This window comes from Chlorocebus sabaeus, chromosome 20, assembly GCF_047675955.1.
Source record: "Chlorocebus sabaeus isolate Y175 chromosome 20, mChlSab1.0.hap1, whole genome shotgun sequence".
Classification (NCBI taxonomy): domain Eukaryota; kingdom Metazoa; phylum Chordata; class Mammalia; order Primates; family Cercopithecidae; genus Chlorocebus; species Chlorocebus sabaeus.
In genome coordinates this window covers 50871442-50896253 of record NC_132923.1, presented here as the reverse complement: position 1 = coordinate 50896253, position 24812 = coordinate 50871442, and the positions used below count along the sequence as shown (strand labels likewise).

The 24812-nt window shown below is 34.0% G+C and overlaps 1 protein-coding gene and 1 pseudogene across 1 annotated transcript in view; one reads left to right on the top strand and one right to left on the bottom strand.

Annotated features, from left to right (window-relative positions):
* Positions 1–24812, bottom strand: part of COL24A1 (collagen type XXIV alpha 1 chain) — a 390023-nt gene that overhangs the window by 267568 nt on the left and 97643 nt on the right. The window contains exons 11-14 of the mRNA XM_007978084.3: positions 23023–23076; positions 19723–19767; positions 6874–6927; positions 4659–4703 (exon numbers count right to left, since the gene is read on the bottom strand). Coding sequence (XP_007976275.3) covers positions 4659–4703; positions 6874–6927; positions 19723–19767; positions 23023–23076 — 198 coding nt within the window. The remainder of the gene's footprint in view (positions 1–4658; positions 4704–6873; positions 6928–19722; positions 19768–23022; positions 23077–24812) is intronic.
* On the top strand, positions 2625–3386 carry LOC103224510 (uncharacterized; annotated as a pseudogene).

The window sequence follows — 24812 nt, the reverse complement described above, 5'->3', positions numbered from 1 at the left end:
TAACTGCTTTATTTACTTTACAACTCATTGAGGAGCAAATAAGATATGTATATGAAACTACTTTGAAAAGTAGAAAGGACCATCTGTATCAATTTAGAAGAGATGAGGACTACAAAGATGACTCTTACTATCTGATGGTTAATTCTCAAATGGTTTTTGGGCTGGGCCCAGGGCCTTGCTGCTTTGTGCAGTCTCAGGACTTGGTGCACTGCATCCCAGCTGTGGCTAAAAGGGGTCAACACAGAGCTCAGGCCAGTGCATCAGAGGGTGCAAGCCCTGAGCCTTGGCTACTTACACGTGGTGTTGAGCCTGCAGGTGCACAGAAGTCAATAATTGAGGTTTGGGAACCTCTGCCTACATTTCACAGGATGTAAGGAAATGCCTGGATGTCTAGGCAGAAGTTTGCTGCAGGGGTGACGCCCTCATGGAGAATCTCTGCTAAGACAGTGTAGAAGGGAAATGTGGGGTCAGAGCCCCCACACAGAGTCCCCACTGGGGCACATTTAGTGGAGTTGTGAAAAGAGGGCCACCGTCTTCCAGACCCTAGAATGGTAGATCCACCAACAGCTTGCACCATTCACCTGGAAAAGCCGCAGGCACTCAATGCCAGCCCATGAAGGCAGCTGGGAGGGGGTCTGTACCCTTTAAAGCCACAGGGTGGTGCTGTCCAAGGCTGTGGAAACCCACCTCTTATATCAGTGTGACCTGGATGTGAGCCATGGAGTCAAATTGAGATCATTTTGGAATTTTAAGTTTTAATGACTGCCCTACTTGATTTTGGACTTTCATGGTGCCTGTAGCCCCTTTGTTTTGGCCAATATCTCCTAATTGGAATGAGAGTATTTACCCAGTGCCTGTACCCGCATTGTATCTAGGAGGTAACTAATTGCTTTCAGTTTTACAGGTTCATAGATGGAGGGACTAGCCTTGTTTCAGGTGAGACTTTGGACTTGGACTTTTGGGTTAATGCTGGAATGAGCTAGGACTTTGGGGGACTGTTGGAAAGGCATGATTGTGTTTTGAAATGTGTCCTCACATGAGATTTGGGAGGAGCCAGTGGCAGAATGATATGGTTTGGCTATGTCCCCACCCAAAATCTCATCTTGAATTGTAATTCCCATAACCCCCACAGGCCAAGGACTGGACCAGGTGGACATAATCGGGTCATGGAGATGGTTGCCCCATGCTGTTCTCACGATAGTAAGTGAGGCTCATGAGATCTGATTGTTTTATAAGCATCCGGCATTTCTCCTGTTTGCATTCACTCTGCCACCCTCTACAGAAGGCACTTGCTTTTCCTTGCCTTCCACCATGATTGTAAGTTTCCTGAGGCCTCCCCAGCAATGTGGAACTGTGAGTCAATTAAACCTCTTTCCTTTATAAATTACCCAGTCTCAGTTATTTCTTCATAGCAGTGTGGGAATGGACTAATACAGTTATCATTAGCCATTTCCTTTTCTGTAGAATCTCTTCCCATGAACTGAAAGGTGAATGAAGAAAGAGAAAATACAGAAGATTCAGTTATTTTTCCTGAGTACTTTTATGTGCCAGGCAGTGTGCTAAGTGTTGGAGAAAATTAGAGATAGTGTTTCAGGTAGACAAACATGTGCAAAACCTTGTAGCAAAGATGCTGCTGCATGGCATCTGAGAATTAACAGCTTTGCTAGTATACAAATAGTATGCAATGAACATGTGGATAAGAACCAAACCAGACTAGATATCTTGGCCCATATTTTAAAAATTTGGTCTTAATTTTGAGAGTAATAACAGAAGCTTTTTAGCTAATCAACTCCATGCTAATAGATTAAATAAAAACTGCATGAAGAGCATCTTTGGAATCTAACTCCTTTTGCTTACTTCCTTTCTCTACCCATTGACTAATACCTACAGGTTTAACCCTATTCTAAGTTCTCAGAAAAAAAAAAAAAAAAGTCAATAGTGTTCCACCATCACATAGAGTTTCTCAGGAAGGACTAATGAAATCTTATAAGGTAGATAATATACACTTAAGGGAGTATAAGTTTTAAGGAGGTGGTAGAGCCCAGCAAAATTCTGGACTCTGGATTTGGATCACCTGGCTTCAAATCTGGGCTCGAACACTTAGCAGCTCACTAGTCACGGGTTGGTCTGAGAATGCAATGACTTAACAATTGTGGCCAGTCCACTGAAAATAGTAAATAAATGTGAGGCGCCCTCAGTAATTTTATTATTACTACTACTACAAATCTTACCATTATGTTAGAGAAAAGTTTAAATGTTTCAGACTCACACAGGTTCTTTGACTCTAAATCCCATATTCATGTTATCCCAAGATGGCAAATTAAAGCTTATGCTGACTTAAATTTTACTACAGTTCCAATAACTGAGCTCCTGACTTATTTATTTTTATTTATTTGATTTTTTTTAGAGAGATGGGGCCTTGCTTCATCACCTAGGCTGGAGTGCAGCAGCATGATCACAGCTCACTGCTGCCTCTAACTCCTGGGCTCAGGAGATGCTCTCACCTCAGTCTCCTAAGTAGCTGAGACTACAGGTGTGCTCTACCTCACTTGGCTAATTGAAACATTTTTCTCAGCTTTATTTTTTAAACTACTTTTTTATTTAAATAAGGAGAATACTTCCCTATGGAAAGAGCTAGCACAATCACATATTTGAAAGGAGAAACAGTAGGTACTGAACTGGAGGAAAAGGGCGAAGGCTGAGTGTGCCAGCACCAGCCTGGAGAATCCACAATTCCACTTTCTATCCAAGCTAAGTTTCCCAAAATAATATATAAACAAGCTGCACATTATACCTTTAGCCATTGTCTGCCCTTTCAAATATCTGGTCTACATGAAAAGACAAAGAGGAAAGGCCAAAACAAAAACAAAAGGAAACAAAAACAAAACGCAACCCTCTCAAAAACAAAAGAAAAAAAAACCCAAATCTTTTTTTACTACACAAGGCATGAGGTCAAAAGCTTAGAGTACAGTGTCTCCTTTAAGCCATGGAAGAAAAGCATCCACATAGAGCCTTAGCAAGAATTTCCACTCTGAGGCTTTGTAACATGCTGAAGACAGGGCCCTAGGGGTGCTGCTGACATCTTGGAGGCCACCAACTGAGGTGGAGAATCAGTGAACAGCAGGTCTTACGCACTTGGAAGATCACCAGCCAAATATGCACTGGTGGCCTGGTGGAGCATGGCTGGGTGACTGTCTACCCCCAACACTGAACCACTCCTATCCCGGATGACCTACTTCTTAGGTCTGTCTCATATTTCACAAAAGAGCTGGAAGTCTGCATTTCTCATTCATCACAATACAGGACAAAGCACACACACTCTAGTATCTTTGGTCATCAAAGGCCATTTCCAACAAACTCTCAAAGGTTTGCTTTGCAAGAAGTGAAAAGGGACAAATGAAGATTTGAAGGGCAGCCTGTAGCCACTTGGCAGAAGGAAACCAAATGGCAGGGAGGGGGCTTCACCAGAACTGCCATGCTGCCACAGTGGGCCAGGCTAATTTTCTTTTTTCTTTCTTTCTTTCTTTTTTTTTTTTTTGTTGTTGTAGAGTTGGGATCACATCATCTTGCCCAGGCTGGTCTCAAACTCCTAAGCTCAAGTAACCCTCCTGCCTTGGCCTCCTAAAGTGCTGGGATCATAGGCATGAGCCACCATGCCCGGCCATGACTTCTTTGACCAAACTGTCACCTTGTGCTTTGGGACAGCTAAAGATAAGGGAAAGAAGACTGAAAGAAAGGCTATCAGTATATTGAACAGACATTTGCACTCCCATGTTTATTGCAGCAGTATTCACAATAGCCAATATACAGAATCAACTTAAGTGTCCATCCATAGATGAATGAATAAAGAAAATGTGGTACATACAAACAATAGAATACTATTCAGCTATAAAAAAGAATGAGATTCTGTCATTTGCAACAACATGAACAGAACTGGAGGACATTATGTTAAATGAAATAAGCCAGGTACAGAAACGTAACTAACACATGTTCTCACAAATATGTGGGAGCTAAATATATGAGAAGGGTAGGGGTGGAGGATATAAAAGGGATGATAAATAGATACAAAAATACAGTTAGAAAGAATAAGATCCAGTATTTCATAGCACAATAGAGTGGCTATTTTTAACAATAGTTGATCACAGATTTCAAAATAAAATAAAAGAATGAAATTAGAATGTTCCTAACACAAAGAAATAATAAGTGCTTGAGGTGATACAAGTACCAATTATTCAAATTTTGATCATTACACATTTTTTCTTGTAACAGATATCACATATACCCCATAAATATGTACAACTACTATGTATTGAAAATAATTGACAATTTTTTAAAAAGGAAAGAAGTGGGTCTTCTATGTCTTATGCTTTCGAGGAAACTTTTGTCTTAGGTATCCTTTAGCGTACAGGTACAAACACATACATACAGGTCTATAAAAATATATCATTATTTTTTCTTATCATAAAATACATTAATTTTTTGACTTACACTACTGGTCTAATTATTCATATCTGGTTGAAAAATACATTTAATCAAGGTTGATAACCAATAAAGACAGTAAAACTTCTCATTTTCCTAAGTTTCAAAAACACATCTAACATATATAAATTGCACAATAAAATATTTTTTTAAGAATGATGATATTTAGTGATACTCACTCTAAGCCCAGGAAACCCCGGAGGACCAGTGCCACCTACAAGTCCCTATTGTAAAAGAAATGTGCAATACTTATTAAATTTGATTCCCAACTACTGAGGGTATTTCTGAAGATAAACACAAAAACTTTCTAGCTAAGAATACATCAAAATGTACCTTCTATTATAGCTAACTTCTGAAACTCCCCTAATCTTATGCATCCTCCTGAGAAGGACAAACCCATGGTGGCCGTTTATGTTCTTCACAAGTGCCCTTGACTAAATGCTTTTGGACGCCAGGACTACCACTTAATTCTAGCTTAAGTAGAGTCCTCTCTGCTTCCTACGTATTTAACCAAGGAAGTAAATCCCATCAATAATCAACACTGTACATTTAATTAGGCTATCTATTCTATGAAAAGACAGGTGGTCAGCATGTAGGATTAGAAAAACATTTTCAGATGGTTTAAAACACTATCAACTCTTTTGAAGTACATTATTTAAATTCTCTAATCTTCATTTTTCTCATTAAAACAGAAATACCAATATCTCTTCTCATTGTAAAAATCACAATAAAATTTGTCATATGTAAAGGCACTATAAAAATTATAAAATTTTCAATACTGTTAAATTATTTATGTAAGTATCAGATTTTAATGATCATTATTAAATATTCCAGCTGATTTGTGATTGGTCTTTTGAACTCATTGTCATTACACTTTATAGTCTTTAAGATAATTCCTAATTCACTTTATGTCACTGTCACATTATTTACAAGGCACAAAGTACATGAATGTCCTTTTTTTGCATTTCAAATTCTGTTCTGAAACAAAGGCAGAGAATATACTATAGGGGATTATAAACCAGTAAACTAAATATATCCAGTTGACTCTTGTATTTTAAAGATTTTAAAAACTCAAAATGCTTCTGAAGAAACATTATTATATTTTAAATGAAGAGCAGAAAACTTTAAATATTTTAGGAAAACTTTAATATTAATATAATTTATATAATTAATATTAATTGAATATTAATTGAATTATATAAATCAATTATATATTAAGATATAATTAATATTAATTATATATTTATATATAATATATAATATATATAATATTTAATTATATATTTATATAATTATATAATTAATATTAATTAATATAATTTATATAATTATATAATTAATATAATTTAAAAGAAAACTTCAAATATTCTAGGAGTCTTAATAGACTTTGTGGATAGTAACTGACAAAATATTATGTAAAATGCCTTCACACTAGGTACACAAGAGCACAAATGGCATTAAAAATAAATAATGTTTACTTTATTATGCTTGAAATACTCTTCAGAATCATGTGCAAGAAATAAAGGTAAACATTCCACTTAAAACATCATTCAAGTTTTTAACAATGTATTTGAAAATCAGTTCTACTCTTATCTGCTATGCCTTATAACAAATGAAACCTTGGCTGAATTCACTGAATGAGCTAATATAGTTTTAATTTGGAAAACAGAAGTAAAAAAGAAGAAAAACAAACTAGTTTAAACTCTTTATATTAGTGATTTACTTATGTGTAATTATTGGAACTATTCCCAATTTAGGCTACAGAGATTTTGTGTTTTTTCTAACTCACTTTAAAATTATGAAAAGAATATGTAAATGGCATAGATTGGGAAATAGCTATTGGATGCTTTTTAAGGGCAAAAGCTAAAGCTGTTTCTACCTAGTGCCAAAAAATAGCAATCCATCATCATTCTTTGATGATATAATTAAACTAATTTTAGGACAGTAACTCTTTCTCAATCTGAACATTGACAGTTAAAAAATCCCAAAGTAGAATAATTTTCCATAAAACACTAAGAAGTAAGGTGGATCAATGACAGGTTTGAATCCAAAGAGCAATCACTGAATGTACAATTTTTATATAAGTCTTGTTGGTACTTTCATGTATAAGAGCCAATATCGTGATCATATATTTTTAATATTTTACTTAAGCAGTTATACCTATTTAACAGCATCAAAATAATTAATTTAAAGATTGAATGTCACGATGAAATTTGAAGTATTTTTGACTTATTTCCCAAGTTGAAAAATCACAAACTGGAATGTGCACAGTCGTGTGGAGATTGTTTTTCCAATAGTGTTTATTCACAAATATTATAATAAGGACTGTAAGTGCAGTGCTATAAAGTACGAATGATGTTAGAATGCAAGACTAGACCAACATAATGTACTCACAGGACTGCCATCAAGACCAGCAGGGCCTCTGTCTCCAAAGTCACCTGGAAAACCCTGTCACAGGGAAACAGGAAGAATGCCAACATATATAAAAAATTCATTTTTGCTGTATTTTCTAATAAAGAATTTAGTAATAGAAAATATTTATTTCCTAACTCTTAAACTGTAATGCAACAAACACACTCTTTTGCATAACACACTTAATTGATTTTAAATACAGTATTTCAAAAAATAAAAAACTAAATACAATATTTCTATGTTATAAAATTATTTTATATGCCACATAACATATACAGAAAATGAAACTGAAGTTTGTTCATCATACATAAAAAATCACCAAATGAAAGGAAAAATAATGAAGATTTCTGATTGAACAACTTCAGTTATCTCTGCTATTCCAAACTGTTCCTATACTCACTCCACAGAGAATAAAATAGCTAGTATTATTAAGCACTTACCATGTGCTAAAGGCTTTATGCACATAATTATATATACACACTTAATTTCATCTTCATAACAGGTCTATTTAATAGATACTAATATTCTCACATTGTTGTTGAGGAAGTTAAAGCACAGAGAGTGTAGGTCAGTTGCTCAAGGTTAGACCATTAAAGATGGGTGGGACAGAGATGTGAATGGAAGCAGACTGATTCTAGAGTCCATGCTTTTTCAACTATGCTGCACTGAATACTTTAAATCATCATTCCAAGACACATATGTAAAACAAAAAATCCTTTAAGTACAATTTTATTAAGGAAAGGAATAATACACATAAATACTACAAACTTAAAATGAGGTGAAAATTAAAAGCTTCCCAAATGCCTATTGAGAATTCTACATAGTAAAACTATGAAGGACGGTAAAATAACAAACCTTCTCATTGTAGATTCTATTGTAAAATAACTCAATGCTCAGCTACTCTTACTTTACAAAACTATATTTTTCTCTAAAGATTTACCATTCCTCAACTTTAAAGCTCACTTTTTAAGAGGCTATTTTATAAAAATGTTTATAAGACTTACTATTATAAGTATTTTCATAATATTCATTTACAACAACCAGGAATAACAAAAATAAAAGTCTATCATTAGATTCTTATAATCTCTTTACTTAGGCAAGTCAGTATTAAATATTATGTTTAACAGACTGCCAAAAATTACTGGTTCCCAGAACAAAAATGAATAGGTTAAACTTAAAAGATAGTTTAACAATTGAAAAAATGTACAATGTTTCTAAAATATAGTTAACTCCTACTAGAAGCACAGTTTCCCTTATCCTGTAATCAAAGGATAATGTAAAAACCATCTGTGTAGTCAAATACATTGTAGCCATACTCCCTTCAAAGTTATTTGAAGTTCAAGCAAGCATTTTACTTTCATTGTCTTTGGAAGTCAAATTTTGTTGTCAACAACTTGCAACTCTGCAATATATTATCCTATTCAGTATGAGCTAACATGGATATTTGGAAGTATTTATGACACACAGGTAATGGAAAAAGTAGAGGAAATATATACTACAGTAAGTTTGAAACATAAGAGATGATTGATTTTTTTAGATAGATCATAAGTAGGTTTTTCAGAAACCTCACTAAAATAATAAAGTATAGGGGACACACTGCAAGATTCCATTACTGTGTAATGTCCACAACAGGCAAATTCACAGGGACATAAAGTGGATTAGTGGTTGCCTGTGGCTGGTGATGTGGGGGAGGAATGGAAAGCGACTCCTAATGAGTACAGGATTTCTTTTGGGGGTGATGAAAATGTTATAAAATCAGATACTGTGATGGCTGCACAATTCTGAATATACTCAAAACTGCCAAATTATACACTTTAAAGGTGAATTTTATGGTATGTGAATTATATGTCAATAAAGTTGTTCTTAAAAAACAACCTGAACAAGGAGTAGGACTGCTGAAAACATCTTTGGGAATTCACTCAGAATTGCCTAGAGAATGTGCTGTTCTCCCCAGTCCTTCCCAGTCCCTTGCATCCAGCAGGAGAAACTGCTCTCTGGCTCACCTTCCCTCAAAATTAGTAATTTCTCCCCACCTAGCAGAGGGAAGTTGGGAGAGAGAAGAGGGGAAAGAATTGTGATCAATTTTTCCCTCATCACAAAATACTTACTTTCTACAACCAACATAAAAACAATGCAATACTCATTAATTTCAACTTCTTATTCTTCTGGTAGTTCACAAACATGTGTATTAGTTGTTCACCTTGACTTTGCCCCTGAAATAATTTAGATGAGCTGAGTAATATCTACTTTAAATTTTTAATGTATTTTTCTTTATTGTTATTATTATTATCATTGTAGAGATGGGGGTCTCACTGTGTTGCCCAGACTCTTCTCAAACTCCCAGCTTCAAGTGATACCTCCTGCCTCAGCCTCCCATAGTGTTGGGATTACAGGCGTAAGCTACCATACCAAGCCCTTGTGTATTGTTTCTTTTCCCACTTTATTACTCATTAAACATTTCATTTTAATTCTCTATTCTTGACAGAGATGATTTATTCTTTTAATCCATCTTATATATTGATCATGTATTATCAATCTTTGAAATAATTTCTATGAAATCTAGACACTTCTTGTTTTATGAAATATTGCACAGTTAATACCACAAAGGCATTATTTGGCTCTTTATTAGATACATAATATTTTCTTTTAAAGAAAATCATACCAATGTTTTATACTGTTGAATTTCCTTGCTTATTTATTGTTTATTCAGTTGTTTTTCAATGTTAATAACTGCATTAATATTTTTAATACAGGTGAGGTTCTATATTCTTTTAATCATGAGCCTAAATGTTTGCAGCCACATAGGTTCATTGCCAAAAAATGGTCTTCAAGATTGCTTGTGAAATATGGAACAGTAGTAACAAACTACATATTTTTCCTTTAATTTTATAATACAAAAGACAGTCTCTATAATTTCTTTAACCAGTCGAAAGAATGTTGAAGAATGAAATATTTTGTTATATTTGCCTGGTAGAAAATTACAATCATTAATTTAAATCAAATTGTGTTTTCCTAAAAATACTCTCACATTGCCAAAGGACATAACGGCCATTTTCCAGGATTATCATGCAACAGAGATAGGAAAGCTCAAGAGTTTTTGCTTTTCTTGTTCAATTTGCCAGTTTCATGAATGTAATTTTCACCTTCTAATGAGCATGCCAGAGTCGCACCATTGCTTCTGTGTTGTATATAGTTCTCTTTTTCACATTTTGATCAGTTAAAATATTTTATGTGATAAAGAATATGATGTTTCAGGAATTCAACTAATCTCTTCAACTTGTGAATAATTTTCTGTTTTATTGTTTATTTCCAATGATCAGTGTGGTGGACACTTTAAAGGATCTCCGAAGATTCCCATTTCCTGGTGTTCACACTTTTCTATGACATCCTCCCTTTGAGTGTAGCTAGCACCTATGACTTGCTTAATCTAACAAATAGTATATAGCAAAGCGATGAGATATCATTGCCATGATTATGTTACACTATATAAGACTGTCTTAGCAGCCTGGAGCTACAGGCTTCTCTCATGAGTTTGATGAAGTAAGCAGCTGCGTTGGAGAAGTCCATGTGGCAAGAAACTGTGGGTGACTCTGAAAACTGTGGACAGTCTATAAGACCTGAGGGTGGCCCATAGCCGAGAGCCGACAAAAAGCCAGAGCCCTCCATTCTACAACCTCAACGTAACAAATTCTTCCTACAACCTGAAAGAGTCTGGAAATGAACCTTTCCCCAGTCAAGCTTAAAGATGATAATGCAGCCTGACACTTTGATTGCCAACTTATGACTACAGCAGAAGACTCAGTGAAGTAACACCTAGATTCCTGACCCGTGAAAACTGCAAGATAATAAACGAATACTGTTTTCAGCTGCTAAGTTTGACATATGTTATTAATTATGGTAAAATATCAATAGAAACAAAAGAACCAGTTAAATTGGTAATTAAATCTTCTTTAGAGAATATATAAAGTCTTATTTCCAAATTTTACCATAGGTAATGCTCAACATAAGTCTACTGTTGTTTCTAGTTTTAAAAAACTCAAGTAGATCATCTCTGAAGATTTTCTACTGCTGTCTACTTCGTATTACAAATGATAATTAACAACAAATTAAAAAATATTAAAATTTTTGTATTTATTTTTTTTAAAATTTGACTTAATCTTATTAAATATCTGTATTTCAAACTGTATCATTCTAGCATTTCATGTCCATCTATTGCCAATGTAAAAAAATCTTATCATATTTCATGAATTTTTTGTCCATACTTATGTAAAGACAAATTTAATAATAATATGCATTGTTTAATAATGGAAAATGCTTGTCAGTCTCCAATTGCAACTGTTGCAAATATCACACTAATTCTATTACCTCAGGAACAATAAATTATAACAGAAAGAAAGGATAATAGAAGCTTTAAATTACCAGAAAACAATATTTTTATCATGTAAGATTCTATTGCATTCATGCTGAGAGAAAAATTAGATAATTAATTTCTCTTTCCTTTTATTGAAATGCTTCTACTGCCTTCTCGAACCCTTACCAAAATCTTGAGCAGTTTCTGTCTCCAATGTCAGCAACGGTACCACTTACAAACCTTCACGGCATTCAGACATGAAGATACAGGCAAGAGATGTGGAGAATTTCTCTGAAGCCTAAACATTATTAATTTAAACTGTGGTACCCAATCTCAGTGATGGACCTCAGTGATCTTTGATTCCTGGATTCCTGGTATTCATGCTCTTATGTAGTCCAGACCCACCCTGAATTATATGAGCCTATGTGACCAAAAGAATATAGAAGTGACAATGTGTAATTTCTGAAGCTAGGTCATAAAGATACTACAGCTATCACCTTGCTGTAGTATCTTTACACCACTCACTCTGGGGGAAGCCAAAGTTATGTTCTGAACATACTCAGCAGCACTGTGGAGAGGTCTCCATGGGGAGGAAGTGAAGTCTCTCACCAACAACTAGCACCAACTTGGCCAGCAAGTGAGCCTCCTTAAAAGGAAATCCTCCAACCCCCAGTCAAGCCTTTGGATGACAGTAGCCCTAACCAAAATCTTAACTACAACCTCATGATTCAGAACCACCCAACTATGCCACTACCAAATTCCTGACCCACAGAAACTATAAAAATAATATATATTTATTGTTGTTTTAAACCACCAATGTAATTTGTTTCATAGCAATAGATAGCTAATACATAGTAACAAGAGCGACTGTCTAGGATCACAGGGCATGCGATGCCAGTGCTAAGTGCTGGATCCCGAATGACAGAGGCACTCAAGTATTTTAAATGTATGATATGCAGGGCCCTCTAAAGCTCAGAGCCCACAGCAAGTTTCTCTGATTCCTGGGTCTAACAATGGTCCTGTTATCAAACATGGTAGTTATTAAACACTAAGACCAAAAGAAGTTTATTAGACTTGATAGGCCTGAATACATGTATGTGATATTAATATTTTAGATCACTCATAGATACTACATTTGGTAGTATATTTAAATATGTTTAAATAGTGAAAACCTTCTTCCTTAGCATGTCCAGTAAAAGCATTATTTTCCTAGCTCCACAAACAATTTTTTTAAATGTATATAAAATAACTAGGAAAATAAGAAGACCAAGATAACCATAAAATGGTCACAATGACTATATTTACAGAATTTTTAAAAAACAAAAGCAATGCAAAAATCCTTCAGGAGAACGTATTTTGTTATTTCTAGAGGAAGGTTTAGAAACAACATATTTAATCTGAAGTAGAAATGAATATAAATTATCATAGAAGGTTAATACCAAACAGGCATTAATAATCATAACAGAAATCATTTGTTCCAAAACTAAGCATCGAAAATACAGGATCACACTAACTTGTCTAGAATTAGAAACACTAAAATTTAACTTAGAAGTTATTTTTACACATTCTGCATATGAATACATATTACCAGGAAATACTGGTATTTTAAAATCCTTCATATATAAAACAAGATCACTGCAGGAAAAGGCTGGAGTGTGAAGTATTCTGTGATGATCTGATCTCTTCACCCTTCTTTTCCTCACAGCAAGGACAATTTGATCCACACTCAGGGTCAACCGGATCCTCATAATTGAGACTAATTCTAAACTTCAGCAGAAACATGAGTAGGTCTGGCCCCATTCATGGAGATTTGGCATCAAGGCAGGCTTAATGCTAACCTGGGCCTCAATTTCCAGATTCAAGTTCTGGCCCTGTTCTAAAAGACTGATTACCACATTGTTTCCTTTTTCTTGTGTCCAAAAACCAGATGTGGTATACAACATCATGCTCTATCCCTCAATAATAAAGGTCCCACCTTATTCTTGCTATCCGCCCTCCTAGAGAATATCATCCCTGAGCCCAACCTAGGCCTAACTGCCACATCTGCACTCACACTTCTGATTTTGATAACCTACAAGGCTCTTTGAGTTGTCCCTTACGTTATCCACCCTGAAGATAATTTCCATATTCCCACCCACTGGTGTTACACCCCTATGAAATCAATCATGTTCTGCCTGGACTTCCTCCAAATTATAATACGTAGTTCATTGGGTGTCCCTCTTCTTAGTGTCTATGCCAACCCTGTGGTGGGGTTAATTAAAAGTCCTGAAATCTTCCATACATCCCGTCATACTACTATATATGTATGTTAGCCAAATATAGCTACTACAGACTATGCCCAGTAAAGTAGAATACATAAATTACATTTTTCCTGAAGGAGGCAGAATCCCTTAACAATTAATAACAACTTTTTCATAATGTTCTAGCTAGAGTTGTACTTTATGATCGAATTAACTGCATTTTCTTCCTAAAACAAAACAAACAAGAGTCTCGAAATTTTCCACAAAATGTATGTATCTGAGATGCTACTATGCAATATGTATTTAAGACTGTCTTGGGCTAAAGATAAAAACTAATAACAGATGTCCAACACCAGGATTTTATATTCTGAAATTCTAATTCTAGATTTAGAAGCCAAAATACAGTTTACTTCAAATACACTCTTCTAAAAGAAAAACATACGAGAAAAGAGGCACAGGCACTCCTTTCTGTAATTAGAAAAGTAAACATCTCAGAAGTCTGGGTGCCTTAAGGGTGTTATTTTGCCCACCATTCTAGGATGTGATATTTTTATCTTCAGAGGAAGAAAACTAAGTACAGTTTTGCTGTTTGTCAAACTTTAAATGTAATGTGATTTGATTATTTATAATCTATTTCTAAGGGTCTGAAAAATTCCTTGAAAAACATCAGTATTCTGATAGCAGTTTTCTAGGTGTTGTTGAAAGTAACTCCCATCTCCAATTTCATGTTTATTTTCAATCCTGGCAAGTCAGTTCTGGCATAAATTTTTTAGGTCTGTGGACCCATATAAATTTGCATGGCTAACTTGGTACAAGACAGAGACTACTGATTAAATCAAGCTGAGAGCTCTGTAAATGCCTTTTTAAAAAGCAACTATAGAATTTCCTGATTGTAGCACTACAAAATAAACTTTGGAAACTTTACACTAAAAAGGAAGCTACTTGGAGTCAGGTATAAGAAATCTAAAGTTATCAAATACATAACGAATCCTCTCTCCCTGCCTCCCCTATTTATTTTTATTTTTATTTTTTGAACAGGATTCTTCTCTTCTGTTATGCATCAGTGTACTTAGGCTTTTAAAGAATCTGGCTCACATCAGATATGTTCCAAGAAGATTCTCAAATAAAGACATTAAAGCATGTAAAACAAAACAGTAGTAGTTCTATGGTGTTGAAAGGCTCCTGATCAATTAAGATTGACTACTATCTTGTCTTTTCCTGAAATCTTCGGAGAATGAACTTGAGTTGAACTCAAATATCCACAGATAGAGAGCAAAAGGATGAAACAATTATAGACTCTTGGGCTTCTCTATCTTCAACGGTTAGTTTTATTGAAGGCACAGACAGCCTCAGGGTATTCTCTAATATTAATTAACATTAAGGGTTTTGATCCAATTGTGACATGTAGGGAGTGCAGGAGGGAAGGAGAGAAAGAGGTCAGAACTACACATCACTATCCAAAAGCATGAGGACATACATACATTGACTAATAATAACTGTGATTACAGGAGGTCTTTAAAAATAATTGTTGTGATTAGCAAGTACTTATGCTAAAATCCTGAAATCAAAAATGGCTTAAAATACAAGGAAGAAGAAAAACATTTCAAATGCCAACAATATAAGACCAAGGAACAAGTGAATTTGTTAATATAACTATTTTAAAATAATCTTTGGTTCTAAAATATACCAAATGCCTAACAAAAACAGTTTTCCCACTTCAAACTAATGGTCCTTATTGAAGAAAGAAGTGTGTTACAAATATCAATTAAATCTAATAAACATAACATTTCATTTTGGGAAAAAAGAACTTTCTGGGAAATAAGATTTAAGTGGAAATAAACACAAATGTTAAATTTAAACATACCATTATGAGGCTAAATAATAAATACTTTATAAATACTTTTCTCTTTTTAAAAATAATTACCTCTTGAATAACCAAAATAATATGCTATTATAAAATGTGTCCATTTCAATTGCATTCATAAAATATTTATACTGTCTAAGAGAAGATAGCTCTTATTTGTAAGTCTATAAGTTCATTAAAAGAAAAACACAGACACCACTAAGCTCATTCATGACAACTTAATTCCAAGCTTTGTGTTTACTCAGAGAAATAAGCGATCATTTGGCTAGCAGTATGAGCACGTGATTTATAGCAACATCTTCCCAAAAGTTACTAACTTGTTGGACAATTTTAGACAAGACTTTTACTTCATTTCCATGCTATATGTATATATAATATGATTACTATTTTTGCAAATGATTCCATATGAAACATGAAGCTTTACTACACAGCTGAGAATCCAATTCAGTAGTCCAAAGAAACTTATCCTGATCAATAGGTAGAAAGACCTGAACTCAGATTTTGAAGATTTTTATGGCTATTGCTTTCACCGTATTGACTGTCAGACTGTTTCATATAATACATAAAACAGAAAGTGAAGTAATTTACTAATTTCTGGGCTTAAATTCAGAGTCTTAAAAAATCTAAGTATAAAATGCTAATAAAACTTCATAGATTTCTCTAAAAATAGCTACTATTGTTCTATAAATCATATGTTGTAACTATTTAAAACTGAATCACACTCCATGCTCATAAGACTAACTGTATCGCTCTACCTAAAATTTAAGGAAACCAGCTCATTTAAAACCCAGAAATCAAAACATATCATGAAACTCATAATTACATACACCTTCTATGTACCCACAAAAATTAAAAATAAAAAAGTTAGAAAAAACCAGAAATATTAATTTAAAAACTTAAGGGTAATAGTTGTGATAAAGTACATCTTCTAATACGATTCTACCTAATGATAGTAAATGAAATGATATCGTATCTACATAGCAGTACTACAATGAAACATCAATCCAAAATTCTCCTTCCTTTTTTTTTTTTTTTTTTTTTTGAGACGGAGTCTCACTCTGTTGCCAGGCTGGAGTGCAGTGGCACAATCTTGGCTCACTGCAACCTCCGCCTCCTGGGTTCAAGCAATTCTTCTGCCTGAGCCTCCTGAATAGCTGGGACTACAGGCATGCGCCACTATGCCCATCTAATTTTTGTATTTTTAGTAGAGACGGGGTTTCACCATGTTGGCCAAGATGGTCTCGATTTGTTGATCTCATGATCCACCCACCTCGGCCTCCCAGAGCGCTGGGATTACAGGCATGAATCACCGTGCCCGGCCCAAACTTCTAAATAGCTCTCAAACCAGCAGAAAATTAAAACGGTTTTTGACTTATGCAAAGCCAAAAGTTTCTCAGATGCTGGTACGTTCAGATTTCAGCATTTCCAGGTTTCTATCACATTCTCTCAAAGGTATAGGTGTCATCCATCTACTTCATAGTAGCCTGGAATCTTTTAGTTCTGTTCTGTATTTCACAATTAATAGTAAACATAATTTAACAAATTACCAGGAGAACATGACCATATTCATCTTCTATACACCTACTATTTTCTACATCAAAGAGAGTGGACAGATTATCAAAAGATCTTTTCCTTTTACTGTTATTAAAACAGTAATAAATGACCATGTTTCTCATGGAATTTTAATCATCTGAATTAAAATACAAGAATCCTATGGTGCATAATATCTTTTGAAGATGATTTTATTTATAATAAACAGAAAGAATGGGGGGGCATTTATACATAGGATAATATATTCTGGGACAGTCTCTGAGGTGAGTCTTGCCATAAGTTGACATGTGGCTGTAACTGTATTTTATTCTAAGTATTCATATTTTCCTTATAAATATAGACAAATCATTTTGTGGTAAAAATGATTTTAAAAAAGTACATATAGCATACATAATATATTACCATACTAGACAGACTTTAAAATAAACATTAGTCAGAAAAAATGAATATATGTTTTTCAAACACAATTTTTCAAAAGATCTAAATCTATTACATATGCATATATTTTAAAAGCAATAAAGCTTTGCAAATTTTATAATAAAAAGAAGAGTGCAATCAAACAAGAGCCCCATAATCATTTCATTCACTACTTTTCCACTGTTTTCTTAAACTCCCTTTTTCAATTCAATAGGCTCCAGTTGGATAATTTTATAATTCCCTATGGATTACAAAACCAGAAGTTGTCTATAAAGGTCTCTGGATAATTTCATAATTCATTATAGTAGGAAACTAGCAATCACCTATACATTGCCAAAGCTAAAATCAAGTTGATGTCTACATGAGATCAGCAATATTAGCAAATGAAATAATTGGTGGAAAAAAAAAAAAAAGAAATAATTGGTGGTTATCTAAGTGATACATATAAGGGCTTTGAGAAAATATTCAATTTGCTCATCAATGTCTAAAATTCCACCATTGCAGGTTAGTTATTTTGTCTTAAGACTCTATGTTATTTTTAATATTTATTTATTTGTTTATTTATTTTGAGATGGAGTCTTACTCTATCACCCAGGCTGGAGTGCAGTGGCACGATCTCAGCTCACTGCAACCTCTGCCTCCTGGGTTCAAGTGATTCTCCTGCCACAGCTTCCTGAGTAGCTGGGATCACAGGCACCCGCCACTACACCCAGCTAATTTTTGTATTTTTAGTAGAGATGGGGTTTTGCCATGTTGGCCAGGCTGGTCTTGAACACCTGATCTCAACTGATCCGCCCGCCTCAGCCTCCCAAAGTGCAAAGATTACAGGCATGAGCCACCGCGCCCTGCCTTCACACTCAATATACTTAAAATAATTGCCAAAGGGTAAGGCAGCATTTTAAGCATTGGAAGTAATTTATATATTACGGCAAATGATTTTCTTGGTTCTTTTATTAATAGCATACATTGATAGGAGAAGGGTGAAAATTTGAAGATACAGAATGGAGTAAACAAGACTAAAGAAAACAAACCACCTATTGTCAATCTTTAGAATTTTAGATTAGAAATTGGATGCCCAATAAATAGAAAGGCATTTTCTGTTGGGATATGTGTATGAGAGCTAAAATGTAAAAATAAAATAATAATAATAATAATAACACACCAATGTATTCAAGTATAACAGAGCATAGTTAAATGAGATGGCATACAAAATACTTATTACGGTGCTTGAGAACTTAAAAATGGTGATAATAGCAATAGTGATGGCAGTTTCTACTGTTATAACCATTATAAGATTAGCTTTTAAGTTCAATGTAATTGCAGGGAAACAAACCGTTTGGCTTATTTTGTATTTCTTGACAGTTTGGTAAGTTTATCTTAATATATTAAAATCTTTAAACTTTAAAATAACTGTATCTCAATTTGGCCAGACGTCATGAAAAAACAATTCATGCCTCTTCTAAGCAGTGTGAGTAGAAGACAAAGCAGAAATATCTAAGCAGTAAGGAAAAGGATTCTGGATTTAGATTCTGTAGAGCTTTGCTCAATTACTGATTTTACCACTTTCAACTATCTGATCTAAGCAAGCCTTTTAACATCTCTAAGCTTTCTTTATTTTCCTCACCTATATTATGGTGACATTAATACTTACTCTATTTTACCTTCAAGGAGTATTACAAAGCTTGAAGGATAAATGTTTCAAAATGATTTGAACATTCTGGTGAGAGCTGCAGTCCTTTAGTATTATCATTAAGATTTTACTCAAGCACACAAAATTTTAGAAAAGCTGTTATGAAAAATCTCACTTTTTATCTTCATGGACTATAGTAGATTTACAAGGAGAACCTCAGGATGCCTTTCTGGACCACATTTTTCTCATTTGTTAAGCAATGGGGTACTGGATGATGTCACAATTTCTGCCATCTCTGAAATTACAATATTACCTAGTAAAATTCACTTTCCTGGATTTTTTTAACCTGAAAATACAAGAAGTTGTAGCAAACTAATCTCTGAATTAACAGCTGAAGCACGCATTTTAAAAATCTCTAGAATATGAGGTTGAACCTCTACAACATCTGGTCATGTAGAATTGGTTGAATAGTACTACCATTTGTGTTTTAAGTTATTCACGTATTTTCTGTGGCATTTTAGCTCCTTACCATAGAGGTAAGCATTTTCCCACTGGTATGGTGAAAGGGTTAGAAGTGTTCAAAGTTGAGTTATTTTTTAATCTAAATTTTCCTTTATATTCTCAGGTATTATTTGATACACTATTCAAGAGGCAACAATTAAAATGGAACGATTATAAACAACAAACAGTAAAAAGTGTCTTCATATTTTCATAGATAAGAACACATAACCAGGTTATATTGCTCTAACATAAACCTCAAAAACACAAATGAAGATACCTGTCTCCCCTTAAAACCCTTCTTTCCACGGATCCCAGGAATGCCCTAGAATATAGAAAAGAAAAAGGAAATATTTGTTGAATGAATGAATTAGGTACTATAGATCTTTTTCTCCCAATATAAAGTAATAAAGTATGCAAAAGACAAAAACAAATTGTTCTATAAACTGATGTGATATTCAGAAAAGCCTCAATATATTAATTTAACTGAGGCAGCCCCTTTTTTCTTCAAAACAAAATTCTGCTTTTATTCAGGAATCCATCCCATCTATACTTCCAAATGGGATCTTGACGTTTCCCTGGTGATAGTTATTTGTCCAGAGATAGGCATATTACCAAAGTTGGCATAACCAGATGAACACGAAGGTCTTATTTTCCATATCTAAGGGAAAATGCCCTCCTCTCTGTCTTCCCCTCTCTATCTGGATATAAACAAAGACACATTTAACCGGTGCACTGGCAATCTTGCAATCACATGGGAAACAAGCCTTAGGGTAAAGACAACATTAGAAAAGGTAAAGCAGAGAGATGAATCTACAGCCCACCTAACCTATGGATTTCTGGTCATGAAAGAAGCAGTAGGGTACAGTACTTAAGTACTCAGGCTTTAGAGCTGACAAAACCTTGTCTAAATCCTGGCTCTGCTCTTACTGCCTGTATATAGCCTAAGACAAGATACTTCCTCTGTGTGTGCCTCATTTTCTTCATCTATGATGAGAAGAATAACAATACCTACCATTCAATACATGGTTTTATACATAAAGAAGTCAATTCATGTATATATACATACACATATATATAAGTTTATTAAAAATTTCATATATACATATATAAATAAAGAAGTTAATTCATGTATATAAAACCATTTATTAAATTGTTTTTATATACATGCACATATATAAAACCATTCAGTAAATCATTTGCTATTATCATCATCATCATTAAAAATATCCTTATGTTTAAGCCAGTTTGAATTGTGGTTTTCTGTTATTTGCAGTTTAAAGCATCTTACTTGATATCATCACTTTGAGACGTGCAGACTAAGCAGTCTGTCACAACCATGTAGCTTGAGATTAATAGCACATACAGGTAAGTTAGAAGACATCATTGGCTGAAGTAATCCATTCACTTTCAAGTCAACAGTGTTTAAAAAATACTCATGTATCTGATCATCAAAAAAGAGTTCACAGGTGAGCAAGAGGACTCATTTCATTAAGACTTTATATATATTTATATAATACAACCAACCTTTTAAAAAATAATAGAATAATTATTTCCTAAATTTTCAGTAGCCTCCCTAAATCTCATCAAGAAGTCAAATAATACAGACAGAATTATACAAGCATTTTTCATTTATATATACATATATATGTGTACATGTTTCATATGTGTGTGTGTATGTGTATACACACAATATGCACGTAATGTACAGTATTGACTCCCAGAAATGACTTTTTCTTTCCATTTGTTTTCAGGAATACTTAGCACTATTGTATCTTATTCCCTTCTGCTTTCTTTACTTAAATGTTTTATACATAACACCCTTTTAGTTACATCATTCATAGTTTTAATGAGAATTTTGACATAGCCAAATAATATTAGGACACAGTACCCATGATGGCCCCAATATCACAAACTGGTCTTGTGTATTTATATGTTGAGACACGTCTGGATATTTTCTTTCTTTTTTTTTTATTTTTATTTTTTGACAAAGTCTTGCTCTGTTGCCAGGCTGGAGTGCAGTGGTGTGATCTCGGCTCACTGCAAGCTCCACCTCCTGGGTTCATGCCATTCTCCTGCCTCAGCCTCCCGAGTAGCTGGGACTACAGGTGCCCGCCACCACACCCGGCTAATTTTTTTGTATTTTTAGTAGAGACGGGGTTTCACCATGTTAGCCAGGATGGTCTTGATCTCCTGAATTCATGATCCACCCGCCTCGGCCTCCCAAAGTGCTGGGATTACATGTGTGAGCCACCATGCCCAGCCAGGTCTTGATATTTTCATATAGACTGGTAAAAATTAGTGAATGTGATTACAGCAATGTGCCAATTGATAGCCAGTGTCAACACTGGACTTAAGATCACTAAATCCAAGATGACAACATTTTACAAGGACACATAATTTTGGTTTGTTAAATAACTTATGAGAAATAAGTTCCCGTCAAAGGATCAGAAAAGGATTGTTATGAAAAGCAGAGTAATTAACAATGTAAACCGGAATCATTGGGTCAAGAAGCAGCAGATCAATTCTTTGCATGATCAATGAGATACATCCCCTGCTAGTCTGCTGTAGTATACGAAGGTTAGGTGGCTTAGTTGTGGAGTTATGCTGAAGATATTTTTTGCTATTGAACAAAACGACTTGCTGTGTTCACCAGGGAAACATCTTTACCTCATCTCACCAAAGATGGCTAGACATTTTGATTGTCATTACAGCACATTTAAACTCTTTGATTATTTCTTCTCTGCAGGGGCATTCACAAGTAATTACAAGAAAATACAGCTTAACTCCCTCACTAAAAACTATTTATTTGAAAAATTCATTTAGCAAAGAATGTGGTTCACTTTCATTTGCAAAAATCACTTTCCAGAAATGAACATTTTGGCCTGAACTGCACTCTTATAATGATAGCAGTGAAGACTGAATTCTGAATATGACTCTCTAATTTCAAATTCTACGACAATATACTAATATTGTTCAATTCTACTGTTTTCAATTAATACTGGCAATGTAAATGAAGGAATACAAAGAGAAATTACTCCATATAGATTGCATATAGCACTGAAAACTAGATATGATGAAGCTGCAATGCCATCACTCCTATAAATAACTTCATTAACCCTTTTAGTATAACAAGCCGTTTTGCAAAGGTTCTGTCTTTACTTATAAGTACCAATATTTATTAACAGCTATCTCCCATTATTAAATTAAACAAAAATATATCTTCTAAGGCTAAATTCTACCACATATTGCTCTCAAAATCAAGACTTGTCAAGAATTTATACTCAAAGATAATGAATTACAAAATAAAAATTTCATAGATATTTTAGTATTTTGGTGTGTATTTTCAAAAATTTAAATTTAAAATATAATTATATTTCTATCATGCTATATTACTTTCTTTTAACAAAATTCAGTAAGATTTTCAAAAATCAAACTACATTTCTGGCAGGTGATTTTTCTTAAACCTGGCTTGGTAACTCAGTAAGATTACTTCCCTGACATCTGATTTTATGACCCCTGTTGTACATTATCATAAGTATATCATTTCAGAAATACTATTTGAAGAGAATGGACTTACCCTTTCTCCTTCAGGTCCCAGTTTTCCTGCTTCTCCAGGAGAGCCAATAAAACCCTTAAAACAAGAAAATAATCTGTATATTATTTCATTTGAATATTCTCCCCACAAATGATTCTAAAAAGAAGTACTTAAAATTTTATTTGTAGTAGCATGAAATTATGACTTACAAGTGTGAATAACTTCCCCTCACCTAATTGCTTTTCTTCCAGAAGTTACAGATCAATCTTCCCATTAAAAAATACACAAAATATAATTTAAGAAATGGTGGCTAATAAAAATGACCCTAAATAATTTCCTTCACTAAATTTTATAGTGGGCAGAAAATATATGTATATAATTAGCTAAAATTTAAGACAGAATGGAAGTATCAAAAGAATATAAGAAGTACAGTGGAGGAAGAGATACATTTAAATGTGGCAGGAGGCAAAGGCAATCAAAGAAGGCTTCAAAGGAGACTGTCACTTGAGATAGGTCTACAGAGTGGGTAAAATCTTAATAAGCAGAGACTGGAGAAAGAATTCTAGAAGAGCAATTAGAGTAAATAAAGACAAAATAGGAAGCCTTTGTTAATGGTAACAATTGGAGAGTGTTTGTAAATGGTAATTGATCACATTTTATATATAACATGCTTTGTATATAAGATGGTTTTATATGTTAGTTTTATGTGTAAGACCCATCCTGCCTTAGTAAAGATTCCAATCTGGTCTGAGAAACAAGAGATACATATAAATAACAATGCAAGGCACTTTATTCTAACATAACTTAGTTATATCTCACTTATGGGAAATAACACATTTCATCAATTTTACAGATAAAGTGTATGGTAGCTTGGGTGCTAGATTAAGGAGAGTCTTAAATTTTAAAATAAAAATTTTAGACTTTATATATTAGACAAATGGAAGCTACTGATTTTAGGGAGTATGGTAGTGCACTGATGTTATGCTGTATTTCTAAAATATTAATCTGTTGATAGGATACAGCATACAGCCATGACAGGAAACACTGAATATAGGCAAACCTATTAGAAGCTCTTTAAGTGGTCTAAATTTGAAGCATTATGGGTCCAGATTATTGGTTCAACAAACATTATTTTAGTAGCCATTTTGTGTCAGGTACTGGGTTTATAAAGATGCATGTGAAAATCAGTGCCCTCAACAAGTACATAGTTTATTAGGAAAGAGGGTCATACAAATAAATGATTGTAATATCATATGATAATTGTTACATGATTATGTAATAGGTGATATGACAAATAAACAATGGGAACTTTGGAAGCAGAATGACCAACTTTGTCTAGAAAGAAGATTAATGGTGCTTTGCTTTACTGAGGAAGCAACATTTAAACTAAGTCCTGAAGAAAAGAAAAGGCAGGGCTAACAATGTGCCATCAGTCAATCAATCAGAATGAAATGACAGCTTTTACAAAGAATTGCAAATAGTCTGTGTGATTGGTGGGCAAGAGGTGAGTTTGGAAAGGGTGGCAAGGGGTCATATCATGAAAAGTCTTTTTTGTTATGACGGAAAGTCTGCAATGTACACCGTGAGTCATTAAAAAACTTAGACATAGTTTTGATATAATCAAATTTTCACTTTATAAACTCACTTGGATTACAGTGGGTCACACAGGTCTTTATCTATAAGAATCAAGAGAAAAGATGACTCTAAAGTTTACAGTCAGCTTGACAGGCAAATGATAACCACTGATAGAAATATGGAAAACAAATAGAAAAGCTGAGTTTGGTATAAAGAGGATGAGTTTTGTTAGTTATTTGGAATTTGTGGTTATAATG